The sequence below is a fragment of the Diaporthe amygdali genome (genome assembly GCF_026229845.1).
Source record: "Diaporthe amygdali strain CAA958 chromosome Unknown NODE_4_length_2575358_cov_65_588622, whole genome shotgun sequence".
Taxonomy (NCBI): Eukaryota; Fungi; Ascomycota; class Sordariomycetes; order Diaporthales; family Diaporthaceae; genus Diaporthe; species Diaporthe amygdali.
In genome coordinates, this window is record NW_026517024.1 from 198826 (window position 1) to 219774 (window position 20949).

Genomic DNA, 20949 nt, shown 5'->3' on the forward strand with positions numbered 1-20949 from the left:
TCTCATTACCCCACAATGCGTTCTCGATTTGAAGAGTGCGACACCGACGGGGACAACCTTCCAGAGGGAATGACCCGTATCGGGTATGATGCTGATACTGAGACATACACCTTTATCAGCAGAGACGGCAGCATCTGGGAAGGTTCTCCCGGAAACCGATATGGAAGTCTCACAAGGGTCTGCCACCCACTTCAAAGATTATCCGACGTCCCAGTAGTGACCTTGGAAGATCTCGCACCTCCACCCTCAGCTCGAACGGATGATCTCGCGCCAGAATTTGCGCCTCTGAATGTCCAGAAAAATGCAGGCGGCAGACGAAGATCAGCATCAAGGGTTCTGTTGCGGTGCGTGTCCAAGGTCACATCCTCGCTTCGTCCGCGTTCGGACAGCCAGACTAGCAGTGCGTCTGTGACTTCGGCCCATACGTTGTCACCGGACGTAGAAGACTTCCTGTACTCCCATGTTAGACGGCAGCAAACCCAAATTGTACCAAGGCAATGAAATGCGAGGGGACGAACGCTCCTTTGGGAAGCCACGGAGGTCCGAGCTTGGGGGGAAGTACACAGCGAGATTGAAATGGATAAGATGATGCCGACATCAGAAAGCATGTTAACTTGAGTTTGCTCAGTTCCTAAAATTGTATTCAATCCAAAAACCGCGGCCACCAACCTGCCTTGGTAGAAATTGCAGCTTGCCGCTTCCAAGCATCGCTACAGTCTTGGAAGCTGTTGAAAGCTACCGCCAGAAGGCACGGGCCAAGACCCTTTGAGAGCATAGATATGAAGTGACTAGGAGAACGTGATTATGTAATGAGTGCGAAGTGGGCAGTATCATCAGAAAGTAAAATTCCGTGGCCGGCCAAGCCTTTTGCGGCGGTGATAGACTTCCTGATTCCAAAGTCATCCCGATCACGCTATGCAGTAACCCGAAAGTCAGTGTGGATAGCCCGAGCCAATTCGACTTAGGCTTCGGTCAGAATGCGGCTCGCCAGGATATCCGAATCCGCGCGGTTCTCAGGCAGCCACCGGCACGACGCTTGTCATTATCAATGAAGGACCACCACCGCCGCGGCCGAGAGCGAGCCATCACGTCGACTCGTTGTGTTTCGTGGGCACACGCAATAGCACGCCCCTGGACCCTCTGTTTTAATAAAGGAGCACGCTTACAGACGAGGGACCCCCGCAGGAAACGCATGTTTGTCCGTCGCCAAGCAAGATGGTGGAGAGCCAAGAACTGCATTGCACCTCTGGAAGAATTCCAACAGGGCCCTCTATTGATGGAAACAAAGCGATCTGCAGCTGTCGGCCCTCAGTGAGGAGAACTCGTCCGGGGAGACGAATCATGGGGGAGAACAAACAACCGAGAGGGCTTGGTACCCCTATATCGAAGAAGTCCACCTTGAGGTGTCGCCAAGCAATGTGATTCCACACTGTTGGATGAGGTGTGTATCGGGTACCTGGACCGCCCGTGGGCGAACGGTATAAGAGATGGCCTGGGTGCGCGGCCACTGCAGTATGAGAGGCTGTCATTGAGCAGCCCATCCGATCTTCTCATTCGCTACCAAACAACCTCACGTTCCACATACTCCATCATGAGGTCCTCCCTGTTGTTGGCGTCCGGCGCTGCTGCCGCTGCCGTCGATCTGAAGCTCGATGGCCGTGCTACGAACACATCCACCACGTCCTACCTGGCCCGTATGGCCGATACCCATATTCGCAAGGGTATAGAGTTGGACTTCGGATACACAAGTCAGTACTTCTTCAAAATACTCTCGTCTCCCTGGGCAGTCTTAGGCCTTGTCGAAGCCTTGAAAGAGGATTTCCTACAATCGCAACAAGTGGCTGCTATCAAATATGTGGGGTAATCATTTGCTGACAAAACACCAGACGCGGTCATCTATGGAGGACTCGAGTTGGCATACGCTCTCACCAAAAATGAGTCCATTGCAGATGCATACGAGCCACAGATGTCCATCATCAATGAAGATGGCTCTATCAAGGAGTACGAGTACGACTGTACGTGTCCTCCGACTATATCTTGACCCAAAGCAATTTGCATTGAATTTACTGACTTCAATCAAGTCTACTCACTTGATGAGTACCGTTTCGGCATGAATGCTCTCTGGTGGTACAACAGAACTGGCGAGGAGAAGTACAAGATCGCTGCCGATGGGATCCGTGGCATGCTCGACAGACACCCACGCACGCCTTCAGGTGGAGTAAGCAGCTTCCTCATACTTTTTCATCATATTGAAAATACGGACCTGTCAAACTCGTAGGACGTCTTACTGTTCTATCGTATAAACCATTGTACGGCTACAGTTCATCAGACAAGCCTTGTGCAGACAGTGTCTAAACTCCTACCCACACCTCCCTCCATTTTCCCCCTAAGATTTAAGCTAAATATTATTGCAGTTCTGGCACAGGGCTCCCATCTATGAGAATCAAATGTGGCTAGACGGTATTTTCATGGCCGACTCTTTCTATGCCAAGTACACAAGCCTGTACGACAGCGACAACACCACTGCGTGGGACGACATCGTCCAGCAGTTCGACAACATCGAGCAGTACACCCGCAACCACACGACGAACCTGCTCGTCCACGGCTATGACGAGTCGAAGAAGGCTATCTGGGCTGACCCGGAGACGGGCGCTGCCCCCTTGGTGTGGAGCCGTGCTGTTGGATGGTACATGGTCTCTCTGCTCGAGACCATCCCGCTGATTCCCGAGTCCCACGAGGGCCGCGAGAAACTGACCGGCTACTTCCAGGCCCTGGCCAAGGGCGTGCTGGCAGCTCAAGACTCCGCCACCAGTGGCTGGTGGCTCATTATGGACTTCCCAGGCAGGGAGAAGAACTACATCGAGTCGTCCGCCAGTGCGATGTTCACCTACGGCCTCCTCAGGGGCGTCAGGACTGGGCTGATTGATGCTGCCACTTACCTGGAGCCAGCAAAGAAGGCATATCAGGCGCTTGTTGACGACTTCGTCGTTGAGAACGACGATGGCACTTTGGATTGGGAGGGCACAGTCCTCGTTGGGTCTCTCAACAGCAACGCTACCTTCGAGGTGAGTTTACAATTACAGTGTCTGATTTTCAATACGAAGTTATTGCAGAACATGCTAACCTGAACTCAGTACTACACATCCATTGCGCTGTCCCCCAACGATTACAAGGGGGTCGGGCCATTCATGTATGCCTCCTACGAAATTGAAATCATGTAATCATGTAATCAAGTCAAAGGTGTGGCTAAGGTCTTTCGGGCTTTTCAACATTCCTGTATATATCTCACCAGTAAGAGCTGGAAATTGAAATTGCACATAAACATATTTGGATTCAATAAAACAGACCCAAGGCTATCACTGGATACTTGGTTGCATACATCTGATTCAGCAACACCTGTGCAAATAAGTGCTGGGCCTCGCTCAGGGGGCCGTGCGAGTAACACAACACATACCAGCAACGCATCACTTCCATACAGCAAGCAAAAGCCTTCCAAGTCTGTCACTAAAAGTGTCAAAGTGTGTTTATACCCACATTGTGATGGCAAATTTTCACAGGCAGCTGTCTACCCAGTCACTGGATACGACATGACTTAGGGCTGAGACATGTCGTGTCGGCCGTCCAGTCCATGTTACTGACGACTTCGAGAGCAGTGCAGCCACGATGTGATTGGAAACCCTTCGTGTGACTACTTACTCAGTGTCCCTTGCGCGTCATACTCAAGGCCCCAAGCGGGTAGTGCTCTCAAGGTACCCTGCTCAAGGATTCAATTCAACTCTTTTGAAAGCCTGTGTCTATTGCCCCTCTTATAAATCAAAAGTTTGTTTCCGTCTCTAACAATAGTCACTAGAAGCCTAATAAATGGCGCCCACAACAATCTCGACAACTTTGGTGCGTAGAAAGATTTATTAGGGAGTTTCAAAGACCAAGTACGAATATGCATGCTGAAATAATGCTCACTGGTGTCAATGATCTCCCCTCCCCACGTCAGCATGGAAAGTCTCATTGAGAACGACAGCCGTGGCCCTCATTTGATGATACTATTACGCCACGGATTCATGCACAGTAGCAATCTAGCGATCGGTCTTGCTATGAACTGAGTTTCATGAGGTGTCGGCAATCACCTAGACGTGTGGATTGACAAAAATGAGGCTGCGAGACTTGAGGGCAACTGGAAGCTCTCATCTATCCACCCGTCGCTGACCGGACAGCGTGTCGCGGATCAAACGTGGAAACAGTAATCATTCAAAGACCATAGGTGGGAGCCAGCAGATCGCTTTCCAGGTCATGCCTGCGACTTTCGGTATCGAGACTGGCCCAAGGGCGATGAATTGCTCCTCTTCGCCTGAGACTGGTATCGCCATGAATTTCAGGCTATGGCATTTGACTATGGTTTCTGTGGTTTCAGATAAAGTCTTATAGAAGCTATAGCTGATCAAAACCACTTTCAGTCGTAAAATAGCCTTACTTTCCTGCAGCACAATTGTAAATATCATTGCAATTGTGGCATGCTTTCCCCTCTCGATCAAAGAGAAGCCCAATACTTTAGACGAAAGCATACATCAAGAGGAAACAATACTTCAAAGAGATGACCCCGGCCCTGTACCCGTTCATCTGATTTGGGCGGGATGACAAAGCTCCAATTCTCGAGATCTGAAACATCATTATCTCCCTGAGTACCAGTGCTCCACGACCTAGGAAGCATGTCACAGAGAAGACAGGCCATTCGACTACCACACCACACCACAGTCCCCTTCATCGCTCAAGCTGACAAGGCAGATAACATTTTCCAAATCATGATTCAGAAAATACATGGCTGATGAGCATCCTCGGCTTGGATCTGGGCGCAGACTGCTGCAGCAGCCGCTGAGCCTGAGAACAAGGCCTGGTTAGCAATTTTAATGGGCGAAGCTTCGTCTCCGGCAACAAAGATGCCCTTTTTCGATGCCTCGCAGAACATGGGCTTGATGACAGGATCACCCATCTTATTCATTTCTAGACCCAGCTGCTTGTGAAAGTCACCGTTTGCTTCTGTCGGGGGTTTATGTCCAAGAAAGCCTTCTGTGACAGTTTCCCCTCCTTCAAAGTGCAGTACGACATCAGCGAATCCCGGGCCCTTTTCGATACGGATGATTCGACGGCTGTCGGTCTTGAACAGCTGATAGTCACCTTGTGCTTTTTGAAGGCCAGTCTTCAGCTCGTCGGAGCCGTGTGTATAGATCGTGATGGACTTGGTGAACCTAGCCGCCGTGCGAGCTGCATGGAGAGCTGTTGGAACAGTCCCTATATCGGGAATCGCTAAAATGCCAGCTGATTCGACACCTCGCGCTTCATAACCCTTGCAGAAGAAGCAATGATAGCTGGGGAGTGCAATCAGCCTGGGCCATACACTCTTGGTCGTGGACGTCTCTTTGAAAGATCACTCACATGCCTTTCGCCCAGCAGTCTGCATAGCCTTCAATGTCCGGGAAGACATCGCGCACGCCATTTGCAAGTATTATCTTCCTCCCACACCACTGCTTGCCGTCGCTACTGGAAGCTGTGAAGGTTTGGTGTGATGAGACATTGCCCGTTGTTTCTTGGGCAGATACCACATATGCCTTTTCGAACTCAATGGTGGAGTAATAGTCAAGCATATTTTTCTTAGCTGCTGCACGAAATTCCGAGGGCTCACTCTGATCCCACGTCAGGATATTGTAAATGTGAGGGCTCGGTGCGTTGCGATAGGCTCCTGAATCTAGCACGACGGCTGTGTGCTGCTGACGAGCCAGGGTGAGTGCCGCAGCGAGCCCGGACACCCCGCCGCCAATAATCAAAGCATCATAAACTTTAGCTGAAGTAGTTGAGCCCATGATTGAGTAAATAGTGACGATGTGAATGTGTGTGTATGCTTGAGGTCCACGCGACTCCAGAGACACTCACATCTCTCTGTCGTCCTAGAAGCTCTATATGGATAATATCTCCTTCATCTGGGCCTTAGAATCTCGCCGATTCGGTCTCTGCCGCGGGAACCGGCCGGGGCGGTAGCCGGATGTTCAACACGTTCCGCGCGCGCCGACTGACCGGGCGCCGGTGCACTCCTCCCCATCCATGTCCGTCGTATCCAAATGTCAAGGCGGATCTTGGAGCTTGACTCCGAAACTGGTCTCTTACAACCGGATGAGATTCTATTTGCGCATAGGTCAAAAAAGAAAAATGCTTGCAAACCCAGAAGTGTTCGACGTGATCATCGTCGGGGCGAGTTATGCCGGCCTCTCCGCGGCCCTGACGCTCTACCGGGCTACGCACACCTGCCTGGTATTTGATTCGGGCGCACCCCGAAATTCCCTCGCGCGCCAGACTCGTCTGACGTCTGGATGGGAGGGTCAGAATCCTGAGGCGATGCGGACGGCATCGCGTGCCGAGCTCCAGGAATCGGGTCTCGTTGAATTCGTGCAACGTCGGCTCGAGTCGGCCCAAAAAAAGATGGACGGGTTGTTCGAGGTGCTCGACTCCCAGGGAGCAAGGTGGACGGGTCGAAAGTTTCTTTTCGCCACAGGGGCACAGGAGATATACCCTGCCATCGAGGGATACACTGAAAACTATGGGACGTTGATGTGAGTCCTACAGCCAGTCTGCGCAATTTTTCGAGGCGGATGATCCTAAAGAAATTGTGCTTCGCAGATTCAACTGCATGTTCTGCTTCGGCTTCGAACTACGAGGTGATTCCTCTGCTGGATTGCTAGCAACAGGGACTCTTGCACATATAGGCCATGCTATCACGAATGCCCGTGACGCTCAGAAGTTTGTCGATACTGTTACCATCTACACCGATGGCGATGAGCCATTGGCAGATAAGCTGCGTGAAAAGTTGGAGCATGGATTACGTGTCGACCATAGAAAGTTGAGGAGACTGTCCAAGCCCAAGGACAGCCATGGGCTAGTGGTATGGTTCGACACTGCCGAGACAGAAATTATAGCATTCTTGGTACACAAGCCCGACCTGCAGGTCGATGCTAGCCTACCTGATCAGCTAGGCTGCGAATATGTCTCCGGGCTCGGGTTGAAGGTGACGCCGCCCTTCAATTCAACCAACATCGAAGGGGTCTTTGCAGCAGGGGACTGCTGTTCTCCTTTGAGAAACATTCCCAATGCTATGAGTATGGGATCTTTCGCAGGTTGCGGAATAGCAAGAACATTGCCGGCCCGAGGGAATCATAGGAATCAGGGCTTCAAGTTAGAGGGGTTCCCCGACAAACTGAAGCAAGACCAGCATGTATTGAATGGCATCAAATGTAAAATTGAGGCGACGGGGCAGTGAAGCAGGTACTTATTCAGAAGCACTCCTGTTGGAAGATGTGGTCGAAGAGAATAGTAATGATGCCCATTTGAAGAATAAATACAAGATTTCCTGTTGTTCTGACAATTGATGACCATGACAACACCTGATGTTTTTCTCCTTTTTTGATCACCTTGGTGAGTCATTGATAGCGAAAAGAGCCCGACCTACCTCCTGCTGCTATGCTGAAGGCTTTCTTCCCCATACGAAATGCAGCCGAAACACTCCTCCCACTTCGCGAACTTCTTTTTGGATCCTTGGGCCAAGAGTTTGCAGTTCTTCAGCCGAGAATGACGTTGAAATACCTATGAATATTCCAAAACAGGTTAATTATGATCAAGTTGCGAAGTATGACAAGATTATTGTGACGAGAAATCAGACGTACTCTTTGCAACTTCTGCGAGCCCCTTCACCACCAACTCGATCATCCTGGCACTTTTTAAACGCATTTCGTCACTAGAACTCGCCTTCCCTATGGGAACATCAAATATGTGCTCCTCCACATTCAGCAGGCCCAATTCATCTTTCATCCACGTCTTCAACTGTGACGCATAGTTTGTTCCTGTCTGCATGAAGGCGAAGACATCGGACAGGAGCCGGAAGAAGTCTGCCATGGCCGGGCCCTTGGACACAGAATGGTCCGGCTCCACCAGTTGCAACCAACCACCCGGTTTGACGAGACCAACGAACGCGCGCAAGGTGTCATGGACGGCGGTCTTCCCTGCTGCTGGGAGTGCCATGCGCTGGTGTACAAGGTCAAAACTTGCCACCCACTCTTTTGGCCATGGCTGGGTTATAGACTGGGTGAAGAGACTGATACCCTCCGGTTGTGGCCGGGGGAAGTAGATGTCGGTGATGTCTGTACCGACAAATTCATGTGTGTCGCGAGCTGGCTGAGGAACAGAGCCTCGCACGTCTTGCAGCCAAATACCTAATGATGCTTGACATTAGCAAATGCCCCTCTCCATGGACAGATCAAAAACAAGAGAGAGTGTGGGCACTGACTATCAGCCGTGGCTGAATCCAAGACACGCAGCCCGTTCCTGTCAAAGTCGACCGGGGCAAAGACGAGTTTGCCTACATAATCGTTGATTACGCTTTGCCCGAGCCTGAGACGTTCAAGCTCTTCCGGGTTGCCGTCGAGGAAATAATGAGTCTGGTTCTTATCGTCCGCCATTTCTGACGATGCAATTCAGCTCGGATAGAGAGTGGAGTGTGTTCAGTGAGTCTTGTTCAACAGTCGCAATGAGGCTCATAATCTCGGGTAACGGCGAACACAAACGAAAACAATACATGCAGTGTTTTTCATGTATTATGCTCCACAGTCAACTGATTTTGCGGCGAGGTTCCCCAGACTTGGAAGACCTCCGAAGGAACGCGACAAGGTCCTTGTGAACTAAGGCTTGTAATGTACATGTACCACCTAAGTACCGGTACACTTGGCAATTCGGTCCGATCTCGAGCTGCACAACAGAAATTGCTGAACAAGGCTGTTAGCAGTCTATCGGAAGATGAGACTCAGTTGAGGTGGGCATATATGCGGTCTTGCCTTTATTGCTGACATGCATACCTTACCTATATTCGACTCGCCGGGCCCCGAGACGGCTCGATCGACTGGTCTGCCCAATCCCCCCCAACGGTCCATGCTTGCCGCCTGTTCTCCATTTATGGTGAATGCAGTTGGGACGAGGACTTCCAAAAATATCTCGAAGGAATGTGTCACTTGCTCATAGACACGGGCCCATAATGCGGATTTGAAGGATATAAGGGTTTTACTGAGACAGAACTTTCCATTTCTAACCGGCTCTACTAATTTTCTTGCAGGAGGTACATTGGCTCAGAGCTCTTATTCCCCCGTCGGCGCCCTTCAAATTCTTCGTGCATCTGAACTTCCGAGCTCTAGTATCCGGCCGAACCCAGCAACATGACGAAGTTTCAGGCAACAAACAGCCATCAGCTGGGCATTGTCATTGCCCCTGTGATCGGAGTCACACTGGCGACTGTGTGTGTCGTACTGAGATTTCGCTCCAGGCGAATACGAAATCAAGCCATCATGTTCGATGATTGGCTTTGCCTTGCCGCGCTCGTGAGTCTTCTCTCCTCTCTTGTCGTGGCTTTGCGCACTAATCATATGCCAGATTATGACTTGGATCTTCCAAGGAATCAACATGGCGGCGGTCTTCGCAGGAGGGGCAGGCCTTCCAATCGCGACTGTCATAGAGATTGATCCTAATGCTATCGTCACTTACCTGAAGGTACGCCGAGAATACTGTAATGCTGTATCGTGTCTGCCTACTGACCGGATAGATCATTTTCGCCAATTTCATCCTCTGGTTCTGTACGGTCACCGTCGTCCAGCTGTCGATTCTCTTCTTCTACATACGGATTTTCGGGATATCCCCCTTCTTCAAGTGGTCATGCTATGGCTTGATTATTCTAATCACCTGTTTCTGGGTTGGCGGATTTTTCTCCGAGGTGTTCAGCTGTATTCCCGTCAGCAAGTCATGGAATGTTTCAGAGCCCGGCACCTGCTTCCCATACAAACCCTACTGTGCTTCCATTGGTATCTTGCACGTCTTTTTCGACCTCGCGATTGTGGTCCTGCCTATGCCGATGATCTGGCAGCTGCAAGCTGCCAGGAGAAACAAAATCATCCTGTCCGGTCTGCTCTGCCTTGGACTTGTGTAAGCTGCTGGCTCACCTCCCGGGTTCCAACTGACGCTCAGGTGGCAGCGCATGGTACTGACAGTGTGACGTAGGGCCACGGTCATATCTTTCCTCAAGATCGTGTGCATCATTGATCTCACGGGGATTCCGCAAGCCGATGTCACCGACTATCTCTGGCTCACGATTCTGCTGCAAACACTCGAATTGCCCATAGGAATCATATGTTGCTGTGTTCCCAGTCTGCGACCCGCCGTGGCTGAGATCTCGGACACGTTTAACTCCATCACCAGCCACCTCCTGTCCTTGACCCAGCGGAGCCGAAGCACGGTGGACCAGTCGTACGACTCCGTCGCCTTTGCCAGCGAGAACGATTCGAAAGCCCGTTTTGCGCGTCTCAATGACAGCTCGAGCAACGTGGAGAGGAGTCGTGTCCAGAACAAGGGCATCGGTCACGGAGCAGGCATAGAGTTGAGCGCCCGGGGAGGCCAGCCTAATGTTTCGCAGGGAAGAGACATCAATGTCACTAACGAGTACACCGTCAATTACGAGTAGGCGGAGTTCAAGGCAAGAGGTGGAGCCATTTGCGTGTTCGCAATTTATATTCACAGCTGATGTGTTCTTCTGAACAAGACTGATTCGGGGCGTGATGTATCCGACGACAACAGGGGTCTTAAAGATTTAGGTACAATTAGCACGTTCAACAATTTCACTCCCTTTGTAGTATTACCTGGGATTTTCAAATACTCGTATCGTCATGTTACATTGAAATTCTTTACACGGATCTTGTCTGTGAATTCGTGATGTTGTTGACTACATAACCGTTCCACTCGAGACGATGTGTACCGAACCCCGATTCCAAATCACACGATCCCGACGTGAGCGGCAACGGCAAATGAGGGAATTCGACCATGTATAGGGCATTTTAGATAGGGCGTCGCTCGGTGCCCATAGTTCCCCGGCCCCGGGCGTTGTAGCTCTGACTGCATATCGCCGGGTGCTAAGGTGATTCCAAGTTAGAGTATTCGGCCGCCGAAAGTGGACGATATACCAAGGTTTACCAATTCAAATTCCTCGCCACAATCACCCAACGCTCATAGTCCAACGGAAACCGGAAGTCCACACCCAGAATGAAAGCGAATGCGAGAGAGGTCCAAGGGGACCTCAGGTACGATGGTCAGGTCATCATTTACATAATCAGAGGTACGCGGCACGTCCCCTTCACTCTCACGACTCCTAGGCGACATCTTTTTGACCGTTATCCCTGTCTCATCAAAAAGCGGATCAAACCAGTTACATCAATTATATGAAGCCATTGATCCTGGCAGAGGAGCTGCAGATCGACTACATCATTTCCGTGATTGATACGAAGTCTGCTTGGTATTCCCAAATTCACCCTGAAAAGTATGTTCCCGCCATTAAAGACTGGTGCCCAGAGGCGCAGAAGGAGATCGTCGTTTTCGAGAGTACCGCATGCATGCAGTATCTCGCCGACCGGTACGACAGTGATGGCTTGTGGACTGGGAGAAATGCGGCGGAAAGAGCCGCCGTCCTGTCATGGACGGCGTACCAGACGGCTGGACTTGGGTACGTCCTTAGTGCTGCCTCTTCACATCCCCCCCGTGGGCCATATCAGGCTAAACAGGTGCTTGCGGTTCTATGGGGTTAGTCCTACAGCAAAATACTGGTTGTACTTTTTGAAGGGCTATCCGAATCGGCAGAGGCCAGAGGTCTTGCCCAAGACTGTTAAAAAGTAAGGCTCTGAGATCACCTTAGGCCACCAAGAGAATGGCGGCTAACCACACAGGTTGCACGAAAACTGCGTGAGGCAGTGGGATATTCTGGAGGGCCGGCTCCGGCTCCCAGACCAAGAGTACATTGCTCTCCCCGACAGGCCGACTGTCGCAGATATTTCATACTTTCCCTTCGCCATGCCGTGGATGTTCCAATTTCTGGACGTTGAAATTGGAAATTACCCGCAAATTCGAGCCTGGGGTAATAGAATGATGGCAAGGAATGCCGTCAGGGGAGTTGTGGAGCGCGGGCCGACTTATGGGCATCAATTCGATAACGAGTGAAACGTGGCGGGATAGAGGAATGGTCAGCTCGTGGGTCGCGCACCCCTTTTGGGACGAGAAGGTTCATTGCACTTCGTAGCACGTCAGTCCGGCCGATGACTCCGGTGAGCCTCGGGTACCGGCTTTGGGGCAACAAATTCAGCACTCAGCAAGGCATTGACTGATAAGACTATCGGGGTGTCTTAAAAAGAAATCAACTACAATGAATTGCTACAGGCTGGCTTGTACGCCTTGTGAGATATTTCGAAGAACTTGATTCTGCTTCATGACCGGGTCAAACGTTTGTTTCTGCCGAGGAAGATCCAAGTTATGTATTCATCAATGTCGGAGGTGTTCATCCCGCTGCTTTTGGTCGCAGTGTCATGCCTCGTTGCGTTCCGTGTAGACGTGCTCGCGAAAGGAAATGACTTTGTGTCATATTTCATGAACGTATGTCTGCAGGGGTCCTTGGCCACGACAAACGGATGGAATTTAACATGGCCCAGCAATATTTAATCATTAAGCATCCCATCCGCTGTTACGGCGACACAAGTCCCATCTCCATTCCGACTTGTCCTTACAAATGGCCGAACGGACAAGGTGATGTAGCAAAGTTCTTGCAAGGGGAGAAAAATAGTCACGACTGGGCTCGGGAGTACGGTTGGATATACCGGATATGGAGTGGGATGACTCCAGAAATGTTGGTCATTCTTGTTTTTTTCCCCTTTTCTCAACTTCACATTTGGCTGGAGCATGATCGATTGCTAACAAAAACTGAGTACCTATAGTGTCTTGACTCGGCCAGAGGACGTGAAAGCGGCCTTCCGGGACTCGGACCAGCACTGCAAAGGGGTCAACAACGATGCCGGTTGGCTCATGGGCGAGCTGTTGGGCAGCTGCCTGGGCCTGATCTCCGGGGCGGACTGGCGACAGGTTCGTGCCGCGACGGATGAGGCCTTCACCCGCAGAGCTGCCGTCGCCCGTATCGATCGCATGGTGGCCATGACAAGGGCGCACTTTGCCGACCTCCTCGGCGGCGGCCCCCCAGGCCGGCAGAGCCAAGAAAGGCTCGATCCGGTCGCAGATCAGCGCCACCTCCCCTTCTGGATGCTGGCAGATCACCTGTACGGCGACCTGACGCCGGCCCTCCGATCACAGCTCGCCGCCCTGATCCCGCTGCGTGAGGCCCTGTTTCGCCGCGTGATCCAGGGGGGCACGACGCGCTTCGCCTGGAGCCGCTTCCTGCCGATGCGGACGAACCGCCAGCTGCGGGCGTTTCAAGCTGGGTGGAGGGCCTTTAACGATGCCGCGTGCGCTCGATGCCGATTGGCGGGGGAGAACACCGCCCCCGTCGTGCGCATGTACGACGCATGTTGTGCGTCGTCGTCGTCGTCGTCGTCCGGGTCTGTCCGGAGCGAACACGTGCTGCAGACCCTGGACGAGGTGCTGTTTGCGAACCTGGACGTCATGATTGGCGGCATCTCGTGGAACTTGCTTTTCCTGGCCGCCCACGGGGACGTCCAGACCCAACTGCGCGAGGAGATCGCCCAGGCCATGGGCCCCTCTTCGGAGGGAGGTGGACAGTGCTCCTCGGCGCGGGCGGTTTATCTATCCAAGAACGATACCCTCCTGGCTGCTTCAATCCGCGAAGCCGCGCGCCTCAGGCCCGCGGCAGCCTTCTCTATCCCGCAGGCCGCCCCCACGGATCGTGTAGTCGGTGGCTATCTCGTCCCTGCGGGGACCAACTTCGTGGTCGACACACATGCCATGAATATCCGCAACCCCTTTTGGGGTCGTGACAGCGAGGCGTACCGACCCGCCCGGTTCCTGTGCCGCAAAGCCCCCGAGCTGAGGTACCAATATTGGCGGTTTGGGTTTGGTCCCAGACAGTGCCTGGGCAAGTACATCGCCGATCTCATCATCGGGGTGCTTGTGGCGCATCTCGTGGAGAATTACCAGCTTAGTCTGGATTCCGCGAGCACCTGGGACAAAGACTGCGAGAGCTGGATTGCGCAGACCAACACGACCATTCGGTGCAAAAGGAAGTGCTAGTGTAAGAGGCATGTCAGCGTTGCACTGTTGCAAAAGTGACACCTTGCCTGATCCTAGTGGTGCGGCACAGGCCTAGAATATGTTGGTGATACCGATACTTTGCCACCTCTGCGTGCCCCCCCCTCTTCCCCTTCATCCGTATGAGCTTCCGAGGGAGTTCCCGGGCCAGCGTAAAGTCTGGCACCAGCGAGGCTCGCAGGGATGCCACAAGAATTATTTGGACGCATGTCAGCTGTCAGACGCAAAAGTGAAGCGATTTTCACCTCCGGTGGTGGCGTCCTCCATGTCGTTGCTCCATCTTGGGGGTGGGTAGGTAGGTGGGGGAGGGGGACGGCTTCGCGCCCTTGGCTTGGATATTTCCCAAATGGGACGCTTCAATCACCTCTGGGAGGTGCGTTGGGCCTTTTTTCTCCATAATTCTGCAGATGCAACTTCGTAAGGGGCCAATTCGGTCGGTGCTACCAACAGCTTATCGAGCTAAACAAGTTCGGCCCGTCCTCCGGGAGGTGTTAGATAACCATTTATGGCTGCACAGCATGAACTGAGGATGACGAGGACCAAGAAACTCTCACGTTGTACCAACCAGAAGCAAAATTCGTCAGGATGTCCCAGCGATCAGTCGATGTCCTATCCTCACTCCATTCGCGGAACTTGCCCTCCCCAAGACCGTCCAGCCCTATGCACTGATTCGCCGTGCTACAGAGCACGCATCTCCGAACAACGGGTCACAACTGTCAATGGTTGTCCAGTGTCGGGACAGCCCTGCAGGGAGGCAATGATGCTACCTACCTACCAAGTACCTCAAGTAGTAGGGCTGAGCCTCAACACTCCCTGCGAAGGATCACACCCCTAGCGCTCTAAAGTTCTATTGCCGGCCCCATGGCTACAGATCTGCGGTCGTGTGGAGAACTTGACACCGAATTTTTCTGTTGGCTCTGCATCTGTAGCAGTGAAGGAGATTATAGGGTAGTAGCTGGCACCATACTAGGTGCCAGGTACATAGGATGCCAGCCTGGGACGATGTTTGCATCTTGAACAAATTAAACCCGGATCAAGATCTCCTGTGCTACCAGTAGACACATGCTGTAGGGGGCGTGCGTTCAGTAAGAATACCGGCGAGAACACGAGGTGAACGGGGCATCTATATCCGTCGCTCTCCTTCCCACTCGTTCTACCTGTTGCCGCCTGCCTTGGGTCAACCTGGAAGATCAGCCGGTCACGCAGCACCATTGTACTGCACGTAGAGAGTACATGTGACTCTTGGGGTACTTAGATCTCACCTTGGCGCCGCACCAAGTTTACACGATTCCTTCCCGCATCCTGATTTCGATCGAGCACTGCACCTGACCTCGCGCCGTGCAATGAAAACGCCACTGCTCCAGCACAGTTATTCTTTGAAAGGAGCGGCCCGTACCCGGTTATGATGTTTCCTACTCCTCAGAGGTTCGTGTAAACAAACAAGAAGTGCAATTGAAGGGGACAAATAGAAGTGGAAAGAACTTGAAATCAGAGACGATACGGTCGCTAAAAGCTTTGATGGACAGCCCTCCCAGCACACAATGCGCGGCAAGCAGCCGTTCACGGCCCAGTCGCCTTCGCAGTGCGTGTACGCAATGCAGCATAGCCAAGGTCAAATGTTCAGGCGAGCGTGCAGGCTGCGATCGATGCCGGAGCACCGGCTCCACGTGTGTCTATATGGAGTCGAGGGTTGGTCGGGTCCAAGGGCCCCGAGCCAGGGGCAGGCCGCCGCCGCCAAACGACGAGCATCATCATCGTCGTCACAACCATCAGCACCACTACCACGAGATATCGCAGCCACAGCAGCAGCGAGAACCAAGGGCACTAGGGCGGGCCAGCTTCTCGACAGAAGGCTCGGTGGCCACGGGCTCGACGCCGCCGCCATCGAGCGCCTCCAATACTGACGCATCGAACGAGCTACTGCGCGACAAAGACGACGAGGATGACGGCGCAGAGGACGACATCATGGCGTGGACGACCCACCAGTGGCATCTTGCACCATCTTCCAATTCATCATCCAACGTGCCGGCCGCCATCATCAGCACGGACAAGGCCCAGGACCCTTCCAGTATTCACGTGGCGCACCCCGATGCTGGCACAGGCCGGGTCACGGCCAGCGGCTCTGCAAACTCGACGATGGCGAGCGTCTCTGGCTGTGAGGACTACGACCTTGCAGAACTAGATACCGATCTGGCGGAGTTTCTGATGGCACAGTCGCCCGAAGGCCACACGGCCGCCACCTCGATGGCCGAGGGGGGCCCGTCTGGGCCCGACGCCAGCGCCGACCCCGCCGACGCAACGTTTGCAAGGGCGCAGCAGATGATGCCCATGTCCCTGGGTCTACGGCCGCGGAACGAGGTCGACAGCCAGTGCTGCATCGAGTGTTGCCAGGTGATCAGCGACCTCGAGAGCTACATCATGGCCGAGCTGCGGACATTCAAGATCCTTCTCAGCATCATCCGCAAGGCGCTCGAGAAGCTGGGCCACCTGATCGGGGCCCAGCAGGGCTCGCGCAACCTGCGTTGCATGATGCTCTTTACGGCGCTGATGTACCAGATCTACGAGCTGCTCGAGGCCTGCTTCACAACCGTAGTGCAGGAAAAGGACCGGCAGCTGGGCGCACGGGGCGTGACAGGGGCATTGCCTAGCAGCTATGGGTTCGGCTTTGGGGACTTCTCGGCCATCGACGTCGAAGAGCAGGCGGTCCTCCGCACCCAATCCGTCTTAAGGGAGGTGCAGCAGGCATCCGAGGTGCTAGGAAAGCTGAAGGCGCTGGCTACGGTTGGGCCTGACGTGAATGGGGCCCAGGGGGCCACAGGACCGGATCCGGTGCGAGGCGGCGAGGCACGCGGGAACTGCTATCTCGACTTGGAACTGCGCCTGCGTGATCTGGCCATGCGCTTCTCGATCGCCAGGGAGGGGTAGCAGGCAGCGAGGCTGGCTGGGAATGATCCGACTACCCGTACCGGTCAACGCTGGAGAGGAGGCACGCGGGGACATGGGTGGGGCCTTGTCTCAGAGAATCCTTGATCGACCTGATATTGGGTAGCAGCGCACCTCTATGCCCGCATGCACCCCCGAGGTTGGCTGGGGAGTGTTGCGCGACTTGTCAGTGAGTGTATGCGGTTTATGTGTGTTGGTGCCGAAGGAGGAAAGGACGTTGACGTGCGGCTGGTGATTGGATGCCTTGTGCTGGGGAGAGCAGCGGCACTTAATGTGGGGTTCTCGCTGGTGGGGAGGCAGGGGGCACTAGTGTGTGCCCGAGTATCCAGACAGGCAATGATATGTATGGTTCTCAGCAAGGCACGCCACCAGGTAAGCGCTAACACCGGTGCCCGTGCCGGGCCGCGGGCCGCCCTGCGCTTGCGCCTGACTGCATACTTCACTTGAGCAGAACGATGAGTGACAGCTGTGTCCGTCGTCTGTCACTGGTTGTCTTTTATCGTAATTATATGCCATAACCGCGCCGCTTACGCTTCTGCGTCACCTATCTGGCACCTACGTGCCTATCTAGGCGCTAGCGTACAAAAGGCCCAACCAAGCATAATCGAGTCAGGCTCAGCCTGACATGGCCTGGTCACGGTCGTGTTGTCTGTGCCTCTTGCTTGCTTGCTCTTTTCCTAGGTATCTCGCTAGTCTCACACCTCTGGGCGTTGATGTCTGCAAGATATCCCGGGAGTCACGGTACCTGTCAGCCCTGCGCAGGTACCACGACGGTGCTATCCAGCCTGGGGTCCCTTTCCTCCTCTACAGAGGCTGACAAGCAATCAACAGGTTGGCCAATCCCTTGGATAGGTAGATAGGTAGGCTGCACCAACAGGTTGCACCACTAGGTTGCAGCCAGCCGTGCCAACAGGTTGCAGCCAGCCGTGCCAACAGGTTGCACCAGACGTTACCAACGGTCTGCAAACACAGCGTTCGCTTTGTCCGCCTCTTCAGCTGCGCATAGCTGCGTGGTCACACCAGTCCTGCCTGGCCTTTCGTGTCTGCATGTTGTGGAACATTCCCCTCTTTTTCATTTCACACAGGGACAAAAGAGACGCTGCATGTGAGTGCACGATCTCGGCAAGATTGGGGTTTGGGGGCTCAACCGCGCCTGCTGCCTCCCGTGGCTACTACCTTTGTCAACCTCACAAACAGGGAACGATAGACGTGTGTTCTTTCCCTGCCCAGCATATTTACTGCTCTCTCTTTCCGGCCTCGCTCAGCCCAGTTTCTCCTGCTCACCCTGCCCTGCTCCTTGCTACCTGGGGCAAGACCTTGAGGTAGAAGCGCAATCTGAACCTGAGCCGGAACTTGAGCCCTTCACAAGAATACCCACGCCACAACCACCATCACCAGCAGCAGCCTTCAGCCATGCCATTCCAGCCCAAGCAGATCACCCAGTACCAGGCGGAGCATCTCGCCGAGCTCCAGGGCGATGTCAGCGAGCAGGCCATCCGCTTCACCCTAGGCCTGGTCCCACCCTTCTCCGCCGGCGATGTTATTCACGACAATGCCTGCGGCTCCGGTGCGGTCACCGAGACCATAATGGCCCTGCCACCACCGCCAAGCATCCATATCGATGCTACCGACGTTAACGAGCAGTTTGTACAGGGTGTTGCCGCCCTGGTTGCCCAGAAACAATGGCCTGTTGACACCGCTGTGATGTCCGCTCAGGCCTTAACTTTTGCCGATAACCACTTTACGCATTCCTTTACTAGCTTCGCCTTCCATTGCCTGGGCGATCACGATGCCGCTGCACGCCAGGTCTATCGTACCCTGAAGCCCGGCGGTATCGCTATCGCCTCCATCTGGATCTTCATGCCGCACGTCGACGCTCTACAGCACGCCCACTGGCGTACACGCGGCCGCGACGGGCCCATGCCCACCCTCCTCCCCCTCGAGGGCTTCCAAGAGGCCGACCTACGCAAGGCCCTCGAGGCCGGCGGCTTCCAGTCCGACAACATTGATTGTTCTACCAAGGACTGTTATTTGAAGATCCCCGACCTGAAGCGCTGGGCCCAGCTGGCCTGGAGTTACCTGGGCACGCTGCCCACCGGATGGACTCAGAACGACGAGGATAAGTGGGACGAGGCCATCGCGGACATCGTCGAGGAGCTGAAGAGCGGCGATGGCATCTCGCAGAATGAGCAGGGGGAGACGGTCCTGAAGATGATTGCTTGTGTGGCTGTTGCTAAGAAGTAGACGAGGCCAATCTTTACTGCTCAGTTTTTAAACATTCCGTCAAACACAAACAAAAATTTCACAGACTCAGTGTTCACATGCGCATGCATGATCACGCCATGGGTGCAGCAGGGTCTTCTACGTCTTTCTGAGATCAGAGGACCGTGTAGAACGATTTTACATATTTACCAAGATTATGCAAGTCCTGAGGACAATCTCGCCAGTGGTGACAGACGAGACCTCAAGTGTCCACCAGTGTACTAACTCAAGTAACTCACTTGTTCCGCTTGCTGCTATGTACTGATGCCTCTCCCTCATCCTTAAACTTCTCCACCTTGACTTGAAAGGCCATCCGGCCATTGATTGAGAGCATTCCACTTTGCTTACTACAGAGATGTCTGACTCCACACTGCCACCATCTTGAAATGGGCCCCTTGAGCTTCCAACTCCTTCTGAATTGCGTTCTGAAAGTCTTCCAGCTCGCCTCTGTTGGGTGTGACGGAGGCTTGAGCTAGTCGAGATTGTCAGCAATTTTGTCCAGGGCCGCGCTACCCTTGGTGCTCACCGTGCGTAAACTCCCACAGGCCCTTCGAAGCCGTCACCAAGTGTGACACGCTTTTTGTAGCGATCTGGGCATCTTTGCACGCAGCACCATAAGAAATGTTAAAGATGCGCTCGTGCACATTGCGGAGCTCAGCACCCTGCAGGTATGCCTTCAAGGGCCGCGCGTACTCAAAACCGACGCCGACAGCAGTTAAGAACTGGCGCATCATGGTCTCAAACTGCTTCATGGCCGGCCCATTGGTAGAAGGCCCCGTGAAGTCTGCCTCGACAAGCTCGATCCATCCTCCCGGCTTGACGAGCTGCACAAGGCGGGTGACACAGTCGATCACGGGGGTCTGAGCGGCCCCGGCCAGCGTGAGGCGCTGATGAACGTAGTCGAAGGAGTGTTCCCACGCTTGCGGCCAGTCCTGTGTGATGGACTGATTGCAGAAAACGAAGGCCGGGGCCACCTGTTTCGGGAAGAAAGCGGACGCGATATCGGTGCCGATATACTCGTGCGTGCCATCGCGGTCTCCGAGAGATTCTTGGAGTTCACGAAGCCACAGACCTATTGTTCCAGCGACGAGGGAAAACCACGGCTCGTGTCAGCCTCTACTTGTTCTAATGTCTTTTTTGTCTAGATACTTTTGAAGTGAGGACCGGTCGGGGAAGAATATACCGTCTGCAGTCCCCGAGTCCAGAATTCGCAGATTGGGACGGGAAAAGTCAACAGGTGCAACCGTCAGCGCTCCCATGGCATGCTTTAACACCGCGTGTTGATCAGCGAGCCTCTGTAACTCGCCTTCAACACCCTCCATGACATAATGCTCCTGATTGTTTGATGCAGAAGACATGATAAGAGAGGCGAAATGAAGACGGCTGGATCCAATTGCTGTAAGTAAGCCACCCAGATCGATAACGCTGGAGCGAGGCATCAACGACCGAGTCTGTCTTGCACGTCCGGCCTTGCTGTAATACTAGTACCGTCGTAGCTAACAATGTCTATTCTTGAACCTACGTGCAAAATTGCTGTCTTTGGCGGCCACAAAATTTGTTCCCGCACATGCGTGTGTCCTTCAGTGACCTGCTTCTCTTGGAACCTGCCCAGAATCGGACGCCGTAGGAGTTGGA

The 20949-nt window shown here is 53.6% G+C and overlaps 10 protein-coding genes across 10 annotated transcripts; 7 read left to right on the top strand and 3 right to left on the bottom strand.

Annotated features, from left to right (window-relative positions):
• Positions 1–15: 15 nt before the first annotated feature.
• J7T55_008235 (cell wall glycosyl hydrolase YteR) lies at positions 16–3221 on the top strand (the record flags this gene model as incomplete). Its single annotated transcript, XM_053138534.1, has 8 exons — positions 16–344; positions 922–1107; positions 1289–1441; positions 1537–1748; positions 1887–2015; positions 2082–2218; positions 2415–3065; positions 3135–3221. The coding sequence occupies 8 exons, from the start codon at positions 16–18 to the stop codon at positions 3219–3221; spliced, it is 1884 nt and encodes a 627-aa protein (XP_052997514.1).
• A 1020-nt stretch (positions 3222–4241) lies between these two features.
• On the bottom strand, positions 4242–5852 carry J7T55_008236 (FAD/NAD(P)-binding domain-containing protein; the record flags this gene model as incomplete). Its single annotated transcript, XM_053138535.1, has 4 exons — positions 4242–4374; positions 4562–4694; positions 4813–5360; positions 5428–5852. The coding sequence occupies 4 exons, from the start codon at positions 5850–5852 to the stop codon at positions 4242–4244; spliced, it is 1239 nt and encodes a 412-aa protein (XP_052997515.1).
• Positions 5853–6195: 343 nt separating this feature from the next.
• On the top strand, positions 6196–7300 carry J7T55_008237 (thioredoxin reductase; the record flags this gene model as incomplete). Its single annotated transcript, XM_053138536.1, has 2 exons — positions 6196–6596; positions 6664–7300. 2 exons carry the CDS (start codon positions 6196–6198, stop codon positions 7298–7300), a joined length of 1038 nt encoding a protein of 345 aa, XP_052997516.1.
• A 377-nt stretch (positions 7301–7677) lies between these two features.
• On the bottom strand, positions 7678–8495 carry J7T55_008238 (methyltransferase SirN-like protein; the record flags this gene model as incomplete). Its single annotated transcript, XM_053138537.1, has 2 exons — positions 7678–8249; positions 8324–8495. 2 exons carry the CDS (start codon positions 8493–8495, stop codon positions 7678–7680), a joined length of 744 nt encoding a protein of 247 aa, XP_052997517.1.
• A 747-nt stretch (positions 8496–9242) lies between these two features.
• J7T55_008239 (uncharacterized protein) lies at positions 9243–10537 on the top strand (the record flags this gene model as incomplete). Its single annotated transcript, XM_053138538.1, has 4 exons — positions 9243–9404; positions 9457–9573; positions 9626–10002; positions 10078–10537. 4 exons carry the CDS (start codon positions 9243–9245, stop codon positions 10535–10537), a joined length of 1116 nt encoding a protein of 371 aa, XP_052997518.1.
• A 575-nt stretch (positions 10538–11112) lies between these two features.
• On the top strand, positions 11113–12060 carry J7T55_008240 (glutathione S-transferase; the record flags this gene model as incomplete). Its single annotated transcript, XM_053138539.1, has 3 exons — positions 11113–11185; positions 11263–11569; positions 11790–12060. 3 exons carry the CDS (start codon positions 11113–11115, stop codon positions 12058–12060), a joined length of 651 nt encoding a protein of 216 aa, XP_052997519.1.
• Positions 12061–12622: 562 nt separating this feature from the next.
• Positions 12623–14091, top strand: J7T55_008241 (cytochrome P450 monooxygenase; the record flags this gene model as incomplete). The annotated part of the gene is made up of 2 exons (XM_053138540.1): positions 12623–12639; positions 12828–14091. The coding sequence occupies 2 exons, from the start codon at positions 12623–12625 to the stop codon at positions 14089–14091; spliced, it is 1281 nt and encodes a 426-aa protein (XP_052997520.1).
• Positions 14092–15650: 1559 nt separating this feature from the next.
• J7T55_008242 (uncharacterized protein) lies at positions 15651–17034 on the top strand (the record flags this gene model as incomplete). The annotated part of the gene is made up of 2 exons (XM_053138541.1): positions 15651–15697; positions 15828–17034. 2 exons carry the CDS (start codon positions 15651–15653, stop codon positions 17032–17034), a joined length of 1254 nt encoding a protein of 417 aa, XP_052997521.1.
• A 1431-nt stretch (positions 17035–18465) lies between these two features.
• Positions 18466–19296, top strand: J7T55_008243 (Ubiquinone/menaquinone biosynthesis C-methyltransferase UbiE; the record flags this gene model as incomplete). Its single annotated transcript, XM_053138542.1, has 1 exon — positions 18466–19296. One exon carries the CDS (start codon positions 18466–18468, stop codon positions 19294–19296), a length of 831 nt encoding a protein of 276 aa, XP_052997522.1.
• Positions 19297–19661: 365 nt separating this feature from the next.
• On the bottom strand, positions 19662–20672 carry J7T55_008244 (uncharacterized protein; the record flags this gene model as incomplete). Its single annotated transcript, XM_053138544.1, has 3 exons — positions 19662–19786; positions 19841–20386; positions 20498–20672. The coding sequence occupies 3 exons, from the start codon at positions 20670–20672 to the stop codon at positions 19662–19664; spliced, it is 846 nt and encodes a 281-aa protein (XP_052997523.1).
• Positions 20673–20949: the final 277 nt, after the last annotated feature.